At 40.3% G+C, this 14614-nt stretch overlaps 1 protein-coding gene across 3 annotated transcripts in view; it reads right to left on the bottom strand.

Annotated features, from left to right (window-relative positions):
• Positions 1–14614, bottom strand: part of LOC148071777 (transcription factor COE1-like) — a 67843-nt gene that overhangs the window by 51620 nt on the left and 1609 nt on the right. For all 3 annotated transcript variants that reach the window (XM_087799630.1, XM_087799631.1, XM_087799632.1), the window contains exons 3-6: positions 14102–14165; positions 13152–13207; positions 11626–11699; positions 9612–9680 (exon numbers count right to left, since the gene is read on the bottom strand). In XM_087799630.1, coding sequence (XP_087655756.1) covers positions 9612–9680; positions 11626–11699; positions 13152–13207; positions 14102–14165 — 263 coding nt within the window. The remainder of the gene's footprint in view (positions 1–9611; positions 9681–11625; positions 11700–13151; positions 13208–14101; positions 14166–14614) is intronic.

Genomic DNA, 14614 nt, shown 5'->3' with positions numbered 1-14614 from the left:
AGGGTGAGGCGGTGTAAGACAACAAAGTGTCTCAGTCGATTTCCTACGCCTTACTTTGTCTCCCCCCTCATCAGTAACATAAACACAAACAAAGGCCCTTTAAAATCAACCGGGCTTTTTGAAGTGAAACAGTGACATGCGCCGGGTCTCGTTTTGCTGCTGATTAATGCAGAGTAAGAAGAAATATCTGAAGAACGTGGAAATATCTACATATACTGTATATATCGTCCCTTTGATGGTGCGGCGCCAATGACCATAATTGACTGTGTGTTGACGTCGCTGCTTGAGGTTTTTAATTAAGAAGGGGACGTTTCCTTGAAGATTTGTTATTGTCTTTTAACTTTAAAGCTTAAATTAGTCGAGCTCAATGTCAAGATTTCATATGAAAAAATGTTATATCGGCTGCTATGGCATAGAAAATCTCACATAAAAGCCGTCTAAATCCATCTTCTTTTTTTTTTTCATGTTACTAAACCGTTTGTAATGTTTATTTTCAGCATCTTTATCGCACACCATATCTTTCCCTCCCTGTCTCCCCCCCCATGCCGAGCAGGTTTTCCTTCTATTGTGGTGTGTGAAACTGAGAGCGCTGCTCACAGCGTTTGGCCAGCGATCCATTCTTCCTGGACAGATTGATGGAAAACAATCAACAGACTATACATCTTTCTGAGGGCCCAGCAGGCCACCAACACTCATCCTGGACACCTGGACCTACATCCTGGGCCACAGCGTCGAAGGTAAAAAAGAATTACCCCGGAGAAGAAGGACTTGAGATGCAAGGTTGAGTGTTGGAACGAATGGATCTATATAACGGGATTGTCCTGGAAGCTTAAAGCTTATTAACGTTGGTGTGAAACACAGAGGTCATCTTGTTGGGGTGCTACAGAAAGATCAAAGCAGTCACAACAATCGCCTCTGCCAAGGAGGTCATGTCGTTTCCAGTTTTTCAAATAACTTGAGATTCTGTGTATGTATTTCAATAACAATGTTACAAGTTATAGGTTTTAAGGGTTTCTGAGCTCATGTTTTCTTAAATAAAACCTTATTTTTACCGTTTTATTTACAGCATAATTTGGATTACACTGACCAGAAGCGTCGCATAGAGTCAGAGACTGCAGCCAAGAGTCACAAAAGGTTTTAAAAGTCAAAGAAAATATGACCCAAATTCAAACAAAGTCAAAAAGCTAGAATTATGGAGCTTAAAGTGGCAAAGCATGGAATTTGAGTGGTAGGTTCACAAACGTTTTTTGGTCAGTTATTATAGTTTAAGCTTGCTCGCACTTATTGGTTTTGTTTTTTATTTGCACATTTATAAGAAAATAGATCCTACAATGACCACTCTTTTAATGTAAAAAAAAAAAGATGATTTGTTCTCCTGTATAATAAAGTTGTGGCCTTAAAGATAGAGGATTAAAATCATACTAGAGAAAAGGTGTTAAAGTATCCAAAAATGTACCAGTATCGACTACCGACATTCTGATATAGTTCCAAAATAAAGGGAGAAAAAAAGCAAGCAGTTTCTATAATAGGTTGGAGAGTTATACTCTGAAAACACGAAACGGTGGTATATGGTATAAAATCATCCATATCGTGATGGATTTATATATATATATATATATATATATATATATATAGTGTATACTCCTGTGCATGTGATTCAGCACTGACATTTTGGTCATATCTTAGATCAAACCCCGTAAAGGTCATGCAATTATCGATGGACAAAAAAAACCTGTATCATTTTAAAAAGTGATAACATAGCAGTCAAACATTTCCTGGACGTACTGTCGGGAACCACAGACATTCTGTTACTGTAACATGTGAGGCTTTTGCCGGAGAGCGGGCACTTAGTTGGCTGTGCGCTGGAGCAGCAAGACATCAGAGCACGAGAAAAAAGAAAAAAGAAAAAAGACAATGCCTCTGCATGAACAAACGTAAAGCATCACACCTAGAGGCACATGCTCACGCTCTTCACGCCTCATTTAAAAAACAAATTGAGCGCATCTTCTAGGTCGGGTCGCAGACTAAATCCTGAAAAACGGTTTCGCCGCTAGATCTGACATGATGGCTCCCATATGATAAATATATCCTATTCTATTCCACTTCACCAACTGTCTATATCTCTCCTGGCCTGCAATTTCCAAAGCATGTAAAAAGATGTTTAAAATAGCTCGGAGAGATGTAGGACGCTACTCATTTGGGTTAACGCTGGCCGACCGAACTCCTCCATTCTGGGACAAAGACGCAGGCAGCGAGCAAATACAGGCCAGGTCAAGCGAGGAATGTCACGAAAAGTGATGACACAGCAAAAATTGCAAATAGAACAAGAAAGATTTACAACAAATAACTTTTGTTCTTCATGAGTCATGACATTTTTTGAACTACTTTTATCAGATGTTATTAACAGTTGGTTACCTGAGGTCCATCTGGGAAACATTAGCTTAACAACCAATAAAGTGGGATGGCAGCGCTCCCATTGAGGAAAGAATTAAGAGACACAATCTTTCCTCGGGTTAACACACTCGAAGCTGTAAAAGCAGTTATTTCCACAGCTCGCCTCATCTTTTCTCACCACCAAACAGAAACAGCTTGTGCTAATGCGATGTTTCACATGAGCATAAACAAAAACGTCCACGCGGGGAGTGATGTGTTCATTTTTTTGGTTTGCAAATGAAAAGCGCTCGAGTCGTTTCGGGGCGAGACTGCTGAAGGTCTAGATGAGAGAGGAAGAAGCACAAGCGATTTTAGAGGCTCCTCGACCTCCAAACTCAGGGCTGTCAATCAGCACAGCCGTTCGTCCCCTGGGGCCACGCTTTCCTCCAACCCTGAGGGGGAAACCATTGCAGGGGAAAAAAAGAACATAACCAAACAGATGCAGGGAGCTGCAGGTCAATAGTGAGTGTGTGTGTGTGTGTGTGTGTGTGTAAGCTCAGGATTACTGCGTATGTGTGAGTCTGCATATGCATTGTGTACTGTACAGAACTTTGTCAGTGCTGCATCGTAGGTGTGTGTGCTGGTAAGTGTTTGTACACGGGCAGGATTTGTGAGGCAGCCAAGACCTGAGGGAGAAGAGTTCTGCCTGCATATCGATGAGCCAGCAACTCTTGCATTTCTTGCCCCTGAGCCCGACACAAATACCCAAACCAGCCCATGGCCAGTGTACCCCCCCCCCACTCCCTTTCCATCAACTGGAAAACTTTCAGAGGAAAAATGTTGATGCTGGAAATGTGAGTTCAAGACAAGTAAAAGATCATCATATGCGCATGACTTGGGGAGAAAAGCTGAAGGATTTCGTGGCATGGTATCTTTTCAACCTTGTAAGAGAAGCAGCTTCGCAACATGATATGCAGCAACAGGCTGGGATTTGAGAAACTATCGATACACCGATATATCGCTTTATATTTTTCCACGATACTGTATTGATTTTTTAACATCACTATATCATTATTTTTTGGATTTCAAATCATCATTTATTGACACTTTTATGGTTTGTATTTTGATAAATTAAGTGTAAAATATAAATAAACAAATAATTCTATTAAAATCTGTTCATTTCTTGTTTAATTTTAACTTCCAATCCCACGATGGCAGGAGTCATTACTTCCTCCACAGCTAAATAAACAATATAATCCTGCAGGATCCTGGCAATGGCTGAGGACAAGAGGATACAGACGACTTTGGTTTCAAAACAAATGAAAGAGTCATGTGGTCTTTAAATTCTGCAACACCAGAGTCAAGTAGTTGACAATTATACAATTATATCCTTGTTCCTATAATATAAAAATATATTGTCACCCATGTATCATAATAAGTTTCATATAGCCAGAATCTTGCCAATACACAGTTCTACTTCTAATGTCTTCTGAATATCACATTAGGATGAAATAAAAAACAACTGAATAGGTCTGAGAAAAACTGTGTTTTTCACCTTCTCTGCGACGCACAGCGGATATGAAAGTGAAACTAGGCTGTAGGGACGGAAGCCAGTAAACTACATTAGCATCATATGCAAATGAGAAGGGGGCTAATGGCTGGACAGGTGCAGACCGGGCCTCTAAATGACACACATGTGACTTTGCCGACACGCACGCGTACTGACACACACTCACGCACGCACATACACACCAATGAGAGAGATGAATTAAACATGGGTGGGCCCAGCTTGGGTGTGGGGGGGTTGGCAGGGCTGACATAAAGTCAATGACATACATTATTCAGTTGTGCACGTTAGCCCAGCCAAGGCAACTCGTGACCTCTCACCCCAGGAAGTGCATCCAAACACAAGCAAAACAATAAGGGGGTTCCCCGCTACCGAGATCAGGAAGTTGAGTGACAAACAAGATATGCACATGAAAGGTGAGCTCAGCACAAATACGACTGTCATCATCTTCACAGGAGTCTTCTGATCACACAAGCTACTTTTGAGTGTCTTTGCTCAGGCGAAAACTTACCAACATCATAGAGGTGACTATTTTCATGGTGGCCTGAAGAATGTAGTAAATACAAGAAACCACAGATGGAATTTCTCTTCATACAAAAACTAAAAAAAAACAACTTTAATATAAATAAGAAATGCAAGACAATTAATTGCTTATACTGTAGAAATTAATGTTCCTTAAGAAGCCCTAATCAGTTTAATCTATCGATTTTAAAGGACATAATACAATATCTACTTTTTTTAACACTTGATGAAATCATTTCTTCACGCCATATGAAACTAGATACTTCATTAAGCATATAGATTTCTAAAACTTGAATGTTGTTGCAAGGTTTTGTTTAATAGCTGCTGTAGAAATAAGAAACAAAACATAAATGTTCTGATATTCTTGTTGTGTTTCGAGTCCTGAACAAGAATACTAAGCCATCAAGCTACAGCGTAATTCAAATTATAAATAAATATTGTGATGCTCATATAAGTGCAAATAACCTTAAATGTCCAGCATGATGACCAACGGAAAAGATATACATTATTATTTTACTCCAGTTTCAGTGCAGTTTCGCCAACAACTTAAACAGATAAGCAGTTAATTCTAAAAATAACCAAATCTGTGCATGAATGGGTTAAAATAGTTATTTAATAAGATTAAAACAACAAGATGATGTTGCAAATTGTCAGTTGGTGTCCATTATTACCCTGGTTTGTGAGCTGAACGCTTTTAAATGTCACTCTGACATGGACTCTGTATTAACTGTCAACTGGCAGAAACTACGGCTCTGAAAATAATGATTATGAGACTCTGCCGAAGTGATGCTTGCATTTGACGGTTGCAAAAAAAGATAGTTTCCTTTATTCAACAGCTTATTAAGCAATATTAAGTAAATTTGTTGACCAGACACAAGCCAACGTTAGGTCAGGTTAAACCAGCAGACACGAATCTGCGAGAACCGCTCAGAGAAGAGGAAACCTTCATCCATGACATCATTGTCCCAGGGAGGAGCACTTCCTGCTTGACATTCTTCACTCAAAACACACACACATTTGCCAGGAAATGGCCTCTATTAACACACACACACACTCCAGAGGAAACAAGCAACATTGATGCGGATACATAAGCACAGACATGCAAGTGAGGAAATGGGCCACATCATCAGCCGGGCTGCTGGAGTGTGTGCAAACCAAAACAGATGAGCGCGAAAAAAACTGAAATAGACCTAAAATAACAGCAACTGTGCGTATGCAAACTGGGGGGGGGGGGGATCATGGGACTTGTTCCAGTGGATCCTTATCACTGGTCACACAGACCATTCTCTGCTGCCACAGGAGAGGCTCAGCGTGATACAGGGGACACCCTGGAGCAGGCCTGAGGGAGCCGGACAAACAGGAAGGGGACGCAGGTGTTTTGAGTCGAGGGAGGACACAGAGAGCTAGAGGGACTATCATAGCTCCGCCAGGGCAGATATGTAGCTTCAACGAGAAAATAAAGACGAACAGAAACGCATTATCCGACGTGTTCAAAGGGAAAGAAAAAGACAAGTTGCGATGGACGGACATGCCGGTGGCTGCATACAATTAAGCAACGCTAACCAGTAGTGATGGCGAGAGCTGGAAGTGGAGTCGGAGGGGTTACCGGCTCCCCCTACGATTATCCTGTTTCTGTAAAGTGGACCATATGTTTCCCCGGGGAAGAAGCAGAGAGGCGCACGGGAGCGTCTCACCTTTCAGCTGCTTTCCCCCTGCCCAGTGTCAAGCACAGACACAACATGTCACGTCAAGGTCTCGCTCCACTTAAACGCACCTCGGGGTTAAACACACAAAATAAAGACGTGACCACTGGTTGAAGTGAACTCAATAGTCATTTCACTCGTTTTCTACTCACTCTCATCGACTAAGAGTAAATCTGTATATTTACGGTGTCCACTGTACGTATCGAATGGGGTTCACTTTTCTTTTTCGTCCAAAAAGACACACCAAAAAGTTGCAGTGTAAGACCATGTAAGGGTTGTGAACAGAACAGTTTTTTTCGTCCAAAAGGACAAACTTACAAAACATCAAACTACCTCTATAGTGCTCTTTTGTAATGTCCCAATTGTATTAGAAACCCCTGACATGAGATATTGTTCCTACAAAAGTCTGAATTTTAAGCTTGTTTGTGGTGGCTCAGGATACAACATTTTTGCGTCAGTTCGTAGACATGAGATTTAAACTGAGAGACTGGGAGCCGTTGCTACAAACAAGCTTAAAATGAGGAATTATTTAATTGTTTTCTGACCAATTTCCCGTGTTGGGGTTTCTAATACAAAATTGGACGTTACAGACAAGGAGGATAAAGGTCGTTAGATTGTCATTTTGGCCAAAAAGAAAGTTCTATTCACGACCCTTATATGGATATACACCGCAACTCCAAAAAAGATGAACAAAACTTTCCCAACTCTTAGTCAACATGAGGGCGAGTAGAAAAAAGACAACAGAGCCAAATCAGAGCTGCTTGAAAAACATTTAGACGACTGTCAAACTTGAAAAAAAAAGTTACTCTTGCTATCACAGCTGAAAAAATACGCTCCGTAATTAAAACCAGAACCATCGTAGACAGCGAAATGCCAAAACAAATTCCCTCTTCAACGAGAAACAAGGAGGTGAAGAGGAGGAGGAGTAGAGGAGGAGGGGGGCCGACAAATTCTAACCCAGAGCGATGAAGATTCAAACTGTACCAGATTTGTTCTCCTAACAATCAAATAAGTTTCTCATTAGCTGACTTTATTTTTCCTCATTCCTGCGGTTTTGCTGCGGTGGCCTGTTTCTCCCCGTCTTAACGAGAGAGAAGCTAATTAGGCAATCAGACCCATTACTCTTCCAGAAGAGTTAGAGCTAGCCCGGCTAATTAGGCCTGTAAAATCTAATCATCTCCGCGAAACAGCGGCGAGCTAACGAGCCCTTATTTAACGAACTAAATAACTTCAAGGGTGGAGACGAGCCGTTGATGGCATTTCTTTATGAATTTGAAGGAGGGGAACTGGCGGTAATTGAGTCAGTCCCCCCGCCTCCGCCCCTCCCTGGCAGTTGTTTGTTTGTTTTATGAATCCTGATTATCACCGCTGCCACGGACCAAATGAGAAAAAACAAGAGGATCCCCCTCCTTCACTCATCGCTCATCGATCCCCCTTTTCCTTTTGACCCTCTCAGCCAACCCATCTTCTCTCACCTGACCTACTTTTCTGTCCAGAAAGAGAAAAAACAAGCAACGTTACTGTTGTTTTTTCCCTCCCCCTGTTCTAATTTGTTGTTCGTTAATGCCCTCGCACCTGAGCCGTTGGAAGCGTCGGGGGAATATATGCCGCCATGAGCGAGCAACAACACACGCTTCGGTTATGGGGGGAAAAAAAAGCTGCTTCACAGATCGGCTCGCCAAAGCGGTAGACCTCGGCTCCCAAGTCCGAGAGAAAGTTGTTTTTTTTTAGTCGAGCAGATGAGGAAATTCAACAAGTTACGGACACGTGGAAGACGAACATCAAGAGAAGTGTGGCACAAGAGTGATGGGCAGCAGCGTTGTCTGAGGACACGTGGTGGGGTGCAGCTGTCTGAGGGAGCGCTGAGGTGAGGCCTTCTGCTTCGCTGGAGCGGAACGAGTCGAGACACACACACAAACGGTCTCTTTCACACACACACACAAACAGGTAAGTGGTAGTTTTTGACAGAGCAGCAGTGAGAGCAGGACAGCTGTGTTCATCAGATAGCACAGGTCACTGCCTCATTAACGCTCACACACTCGAGTGTGAGAATTTACAATCAGACGGATCGCAGACGACGGGCGAGGGGAAATCGATCCCGAGATCGACTCCTTCCCCGCGATGACGTCCTCGCGAAAGAAACTTTTCGCGCCACAGTTTGCGTGGATGCAAATGAATCGATTTATCAAAATTTGTCTTTCTTTCGGAGGAGGACACAGATGTTTGGTTGGCCGGTGGTTGTAAACACAGCAGCCTCGGCGAGGAAAAGTTCTAAGAGCAAAAGCTTCCAGAAGTTCGGGAGTCAAACCAAAAGTTGTTATAGAACATAATAAACAGCGACACAAGTCACACGCAGTCACTGATTGACAGACCGCCACGTATCAACAGAGCTGCAGTAGAACAACCAACAAAAAAAAAAAAAAGCATCCGCATTCACCGCTAAGTTAACAATTTACACAAAGAGCAGTTATTTCAACAACTAGCTAGAAAGGCACTGAAACTGTGCATACCTTTGCCAACAGCTCAACTTCACGTAACTTTATAAAACACAGTATCCTATCACATCAATTTAACTGATATTATCTCCTTAAAAGAAAATAGAAACAACTATAATGTCCTCATCGAGATTCAAAATCATAACCTTGAGGTCCATGCTACTTCTCTTGACTTATTAAAAGTGTCTTAAAGCAGTGGTCCCCAACTACCAGGTCGGGGCCCTTAACCAGTCCATGAGGAAAAGAATAATAAAGAAAAAAACAACAATGATTTATATAATTTTTGTCACATTCATTAATACTGTCTGAAAAGTTTTTTATTTGAATCGAAAAAAGGCTGTATTTTAATACTAGCTTTTGACTTGAAGTCAAGATGCTTGTTTTGGTGAAGTTAACTAAGAAAAAGAAGCTTTCAAACTATTACAAATTAGTAAAACATAAACTCTATATGGTGCCATCTTATAGCAAGCATGATTGAGCGTTAATGAGTATTTTAATATATGCCATTTTTATTTTTTTGTATTTTTTTTTTGAATGCCTTCATTTAATAGTTTTGCAAAAAATATTGTGGCCTCTGTCTTTAATCAGGTTAACTTTGACAAATGTTTGATTTAGAAATACTTCAAGGCCACCGTAGTTCTTGGCAAAACCTTCAAAACGTCCTTATTTACTGTTAAAAATCAGTAATCAAAGTATGGAAAAAGGTATTAATAAGTGATTTATTTAGTGTGATTGGCTAATATTGTTTTACCACACATATTAACAAGTACTCTTATTAAATGTTACTACTTCTTCTATCGTCTAAAAAGTTTGAGTGACTGATTGGGGAAGTCAAGAACAGTTTGCTGCACTGTTTCTCTAGGAAGGACGTTGCACTTTCCCAAACTGATCCATATTTTAGCCACAGTTTCAAAGCAGCACATAATGGAGACTGATGTTTTATCTTCTTACCTGTCGATGATGACGGGGTCTGACGGGGTCTCGTTCCTGTTGCCACAGCTCTTCTTGTCACAGCATCGACTGCAGGAGGACAGAGGATAAGAGGGAGTTAGTTGTTTGAGGAGCGAGGGAAGCAGGAGGAAAGACAAAGAGCGTGAGACTTTGGGGAAGTTTAAGAGACGGCGTGATTTCGGATTTGTGGCAGGCTTTCGGCGGTAAGACCGGGGCTGAAGTGCTTGTGAGATCAGCCGGGGGTGATTGCAGGCAAAGTTTGGGGCGGAAGTATCTGTGCTTGAACCAGCCTTGATACAAAGTTGAATCAGCCTCCAGGGCTCAGGTTAGCTCCATTTCTGTCAGACATCACACAACCAGACATCTTGTGTTCCCTATTTTTTCCTCCATGCTCGTCCCCTCCCTCTATCCCGCCTCTCTCTCTTGCTCAGAAGTGGGTCACAGAGTGGTCCCACTGGACCTGGGGAGTAGTGCATGCTGGGTAGAAGGGGGTTGCATACTGATGTGACGAGTTCTTTCTGAATGATTTGACTGCAGCACAATGTAACTGTGTTCCCTGCTGTCAGCACCTGCACCCCCCCCCCCCCCCCTCACAACCGTGTTTACTCCCCCCGAAAAAAAAAAAAAAGTATCGTCATGTCTGCGCCACCTCAGTCTTCTTGTCAGCGTGCGGAAGTACCTGTATGTGAATATGTGCAGATACACAAAAAGGATTGAGGGAAGGAAGGGAAGCGATGGACCCTCCCCCCTACTTTCTTGAGTCCCTCAGGACGGGAGCCTTGAAGAACCAGATCAGATTTCTGATCGCTAACGTTTCCTGTCGCATTTGAGAACAAGCTACAGTGGAATGAAAGTGTCTGAGGGACATCTCTCTGCTATTAATCATATTTTAAAGATCTCGCCGGTTATTCTTGTGTTTTACGGCCGTGAAATATGAGGTTAGACTTTACAGCAACAAATTAAAGTTGAAAAATAAATCAAAGAAAAATGTATTGTCTTCAGACAATTTATTCGATTATGACACGGATATTCTATTATAAATCTGTCCTTTATGCCGACTGGTTGCAGCAGACCTGGCTTAAGTGCAGCCCAGGGGACACCGATGGCCCTTCGCCAGTTGGTTTTAATGTGGCCCTCGTGGGGTCGGAGAAAAACTATAAAACTGATCGTGTTGAAATGTTTCTGACGGCAAGAGTTTCATGTTTGTTTCTGTTTTTCATAACTGGCTCAAGTCTAAAACCAACTTGTAAAAGTTATTTTGGGGCTTATTTTGTATTTACTTTTTCCCTTTTAGTAAGTTTTTATTGTGACTTTTTTTATTATACATATAGGTTTAATCTGTAATTAAACATAAATAACATTCTATAATACATTATAAACTTTTTGATACACTACTACACAATCTCTTTTGATTTTTTCTTTTCCATTTTTTACTTCCTATTAAGGTTGTTTTTTTCTTTATTCATAAATTCACAATAGTTACAGTATATAATGTGGCTCCTTAGGATCTCATTGTTATGATCATCATGGGTTATCAGAGTGTGTTTTCAAATTAAAAATAAAAATAATAAATGTCCAGTATGTGCCAAAGAAGGACAATGAGAACTAGAGGGTTTTTTTCCTAAAAGTTGAGGAAAAAGCTTCTTAGAGAGCGTCTATATTTAAGAGCGTATTATATGTGTAACACGGGTCTGTCCTCGTCTGCACATAGCTCACTGTCAGGACACGGCAAACTGCATGTATTACACAGACTAAGGAGGATGGGTTTGAGTAATGAGCTTTTCCTTGTCCTAATTAGCTGAACATGAGAGGGATGTACACACACGCATACACACCAACACGTGCGCACACCGCCACTAACAGAAATAGGCCAGGGCCCATCTCCCCAACCCGCTCTGAAGAAAGTGATAAGATTTCTATTGTAAATTGGCTTTGCTTTTCATAACTTTGCCCTCTCTTGCGTGAAAAAAAAGCCAGTGTCAAAGAAACTATAAAAACAAACTGACAAATTTACCTGCACATGATCTCGTGGGTCAACAGAACTCGACACATCTCTGGATTCTTATCCTGGCCCTCATAGATGATAGCCTGGAGAGAAAAAAAATGAAAACATGTTAAAGAGTTAAACAGAAAGATACGCCAATTTGTGGGTGGTTTCTTTTCATATTGTGTCATGCCCGTCTTTCTGGCAGACGTCTGCACCGTGGGAATTACGTCCTCGTACATTTGGATGCTCGGTTCTGAGGCGAGGAGAGATTGCTCGGTGCCACTGCGTGCACATATGCGTTTGCGTGTGCATGAATGTTTAAATGCATAGTACAGTGTGAGCAGTTGGGCTGCCAGACTGGAGTATAGTGCACCATCTGGTCGATAAAGCACAGCGTCCAAAAATTCTAGTCTGGTTACCCCTCCAAGCCCACTCAACATGCTCTCCAGGGCTGTGATCACCATGCACACACATAAACACAACAAAACACACCACAGCAAGAATGCACACTTAATATCACAAACAGAATCCATGCCTAATGGCACTTCATGGAAGAATTGGCAACACAGAAGAGCCGATATCAAAACATTATTTCTTTCTCTATCTATACAAACAGAGAATTCCTATAGTGCATGCCAGCGCCTGATTCTGGTCTTCTGACTGACGGAATTGCTGTGCTTGCTGCTGCACTTTTCTGTGTCTCACATTGAAGGAAATGAGGGTCAAGGTCCTAAAAGAGGGAGCTGACATGCATCACCATCTCCCCCAAAATGAAAACCACAACTGGCGTCTGCAACGCACTGTGATATCAACACAAAAAGACACACTAGATGTGTGTACCATGATAAAAAAATAAAAAAATAAAAGCATGCAGAGAGAGAGAGATCACCCTTGCTTGTACAAAATACATGGACGTATGTCCTCTACTTTTCAGGGCCTGTGTAAATGTATTCCACAGGTAAGACAGGTCATTTATCACCCAGGCTGAGTTGAGGTTGAGGGTCTCAGACACACAGGTATGCATCAGGCTAAGGAGGGGGCAGTGAGAAGGGTCTGTGGTTGAAGGTGGTGGAAACACCAAAACCAGCAAAGATAAAACTACTCATCAATGGCCACTGATGACCTTTTTTTTTTTTTTAACACAATTATTTTTTCACATTTATGCGCATTTTTAGTTTAAGACTCTCCTCAACTACATTTTATATGACATAAAGCAAATGTAAACAATAGAAATTATTCTCTCTTATCATCTCAATCTCCTACACAAACAAATATGGATCTAAAGTATGACACAGCTTTGAAAAGTTGTTTGGAATAATAGGAAATCACAGATTTCCTGAGTGTGAAGTTGCATTAAAAGTGGAGGGAAATATTTTGACCCAATGTAAAACCAACTTTAAAAACTACCTTTTTTTAAATTCAATTTGGATTTGATTTGTATTCTGTTATTTGACTGAAGCCAATATCGGCTTCATATTAAACCAAAAACACTCTTTTCCATGCTTAATTACTCCCTCAAGAGCAGGAGAAAGAAAAGATAAATAAAGTCTCACCTGCTTTGTCATGGAGTCGATAAGACGAACATACAGGTCCTGCTCTGTCCTGATTCCTGATAGAAGGAAAAACATGTTTTTTAATGTCAATCGATCACAATTACCAACACGTTCTATCAGACTTACTTTTAACAAAATTAATTTCTAACATTTATTTATTTATTTGACCTACTATTGCAAGTCCTGCTCTCCTTATGTCATTTTCTATTATGCAAAAACTACAATTTGAGAAACATTTTTAAATTTGCTTTAACTTGTTGTTTCTTCTTTAAGATAAATATAAGTAGTATTTATTATATTATATTATTAAGACACTGCTACCCATTTATCATTGAGAACTTTGTGAGACTAAAAAAAATGTATTTCTTTTTTTTAATATGCAAGAAATATAGAACAAAAAGTGCTGATCCCTGACAAGAACTGCACTACAAGGAAATATAATATGTGTTCGGTAAATCTATAAATACGAAAAGTTGACAAAATAATATTTTATCCAAGTTATAGATTCAACACTATATTTACGTAATTAGCATTAACTTCCAGAACTTCCGGGGGTAGCATTAAGCTAACAGACGCTAAAAGAGTTCTTAAAGACAGACAGTCATGAAGAAGAACTCGCTGATACTTAAAAAGTGCGTCGGTACAGGAAATAAAGTTCAACAATACAGCAAACTTTGCTATTATTTTGGCTCCTGTGTAAGTTAAAGTCAAAATAACTTCCTGTCTCAGCGTCCTGCGTTCACTGATATCCGTCCCTGACGTCACGTGATCGATTGTGTTCCAAATAATTAATCACGTGTTAATTTTAAAGTCAATTATATGATTAAATTAAGCTTTAAAAAAATATGCAAGGGGTTGTTTTTTCAATGTAATAATATGGTATGGAGCGTATAGATTTTTTTTTTTTTTTCATCTTTGTGTATATTTGTTTGCGTTTGATTGTTACTCACCGTTACTGTAGAGCAGCTGAAGTCTATAATGGATTCCATTGTTGGTTTTTTCCCCCGTCGTTTCCTGCGGAATATTCACACAGCAGACAAACTAATCACATCCACTGTCGTCGATACATCCTGGAATAATTAATAACGCACAGAGAGCTACAATGTCGACGTGTGAAAGAATCACAGCAAATTCAATATCAGGCGACAGTTGATAAAACTCATGAAATATTTGCTCTACTGCGAAGTTGTGATTTATTTCCAAGCCCGTGGGAGTCCAGACTTGAACTGGAAACTACATAAAAACGGCAAGTGGCTATAATTTAAAATAAAAAGGCGTCTGTTTTTGTATTAATTAAAATGATGAATAATTAAAAGCATTTGTTGTTGTTTTTTTACTTTGACAATTACATATTCTTGTAAAGATATGCATAAGTTTTAGACACAAAATTTAGTCACAATATAATTAAATTAATTTCATTCGAATGCGAAATAAAAATATATATATAATAATAATAATATCTT

Source organism: Callionymus lyra, chromosome 9, assembly GCF_982586985.1.
Source record: "Callionymus lyra chromosome 9, fCalLyr1.hap1.1, whole genome shotgun sequence".
NCBI lineage: Eukaryota > Metazoa > Chordata > Actinopteri > Syngnathiformes > Callionymidae > Callionymus > Callionymus lyra.
The sequence above is the reverse complement of the archived record's forward strand: the minus strand, read 5'-3'. Positions and strand labels throughout refer to the sequence as shown.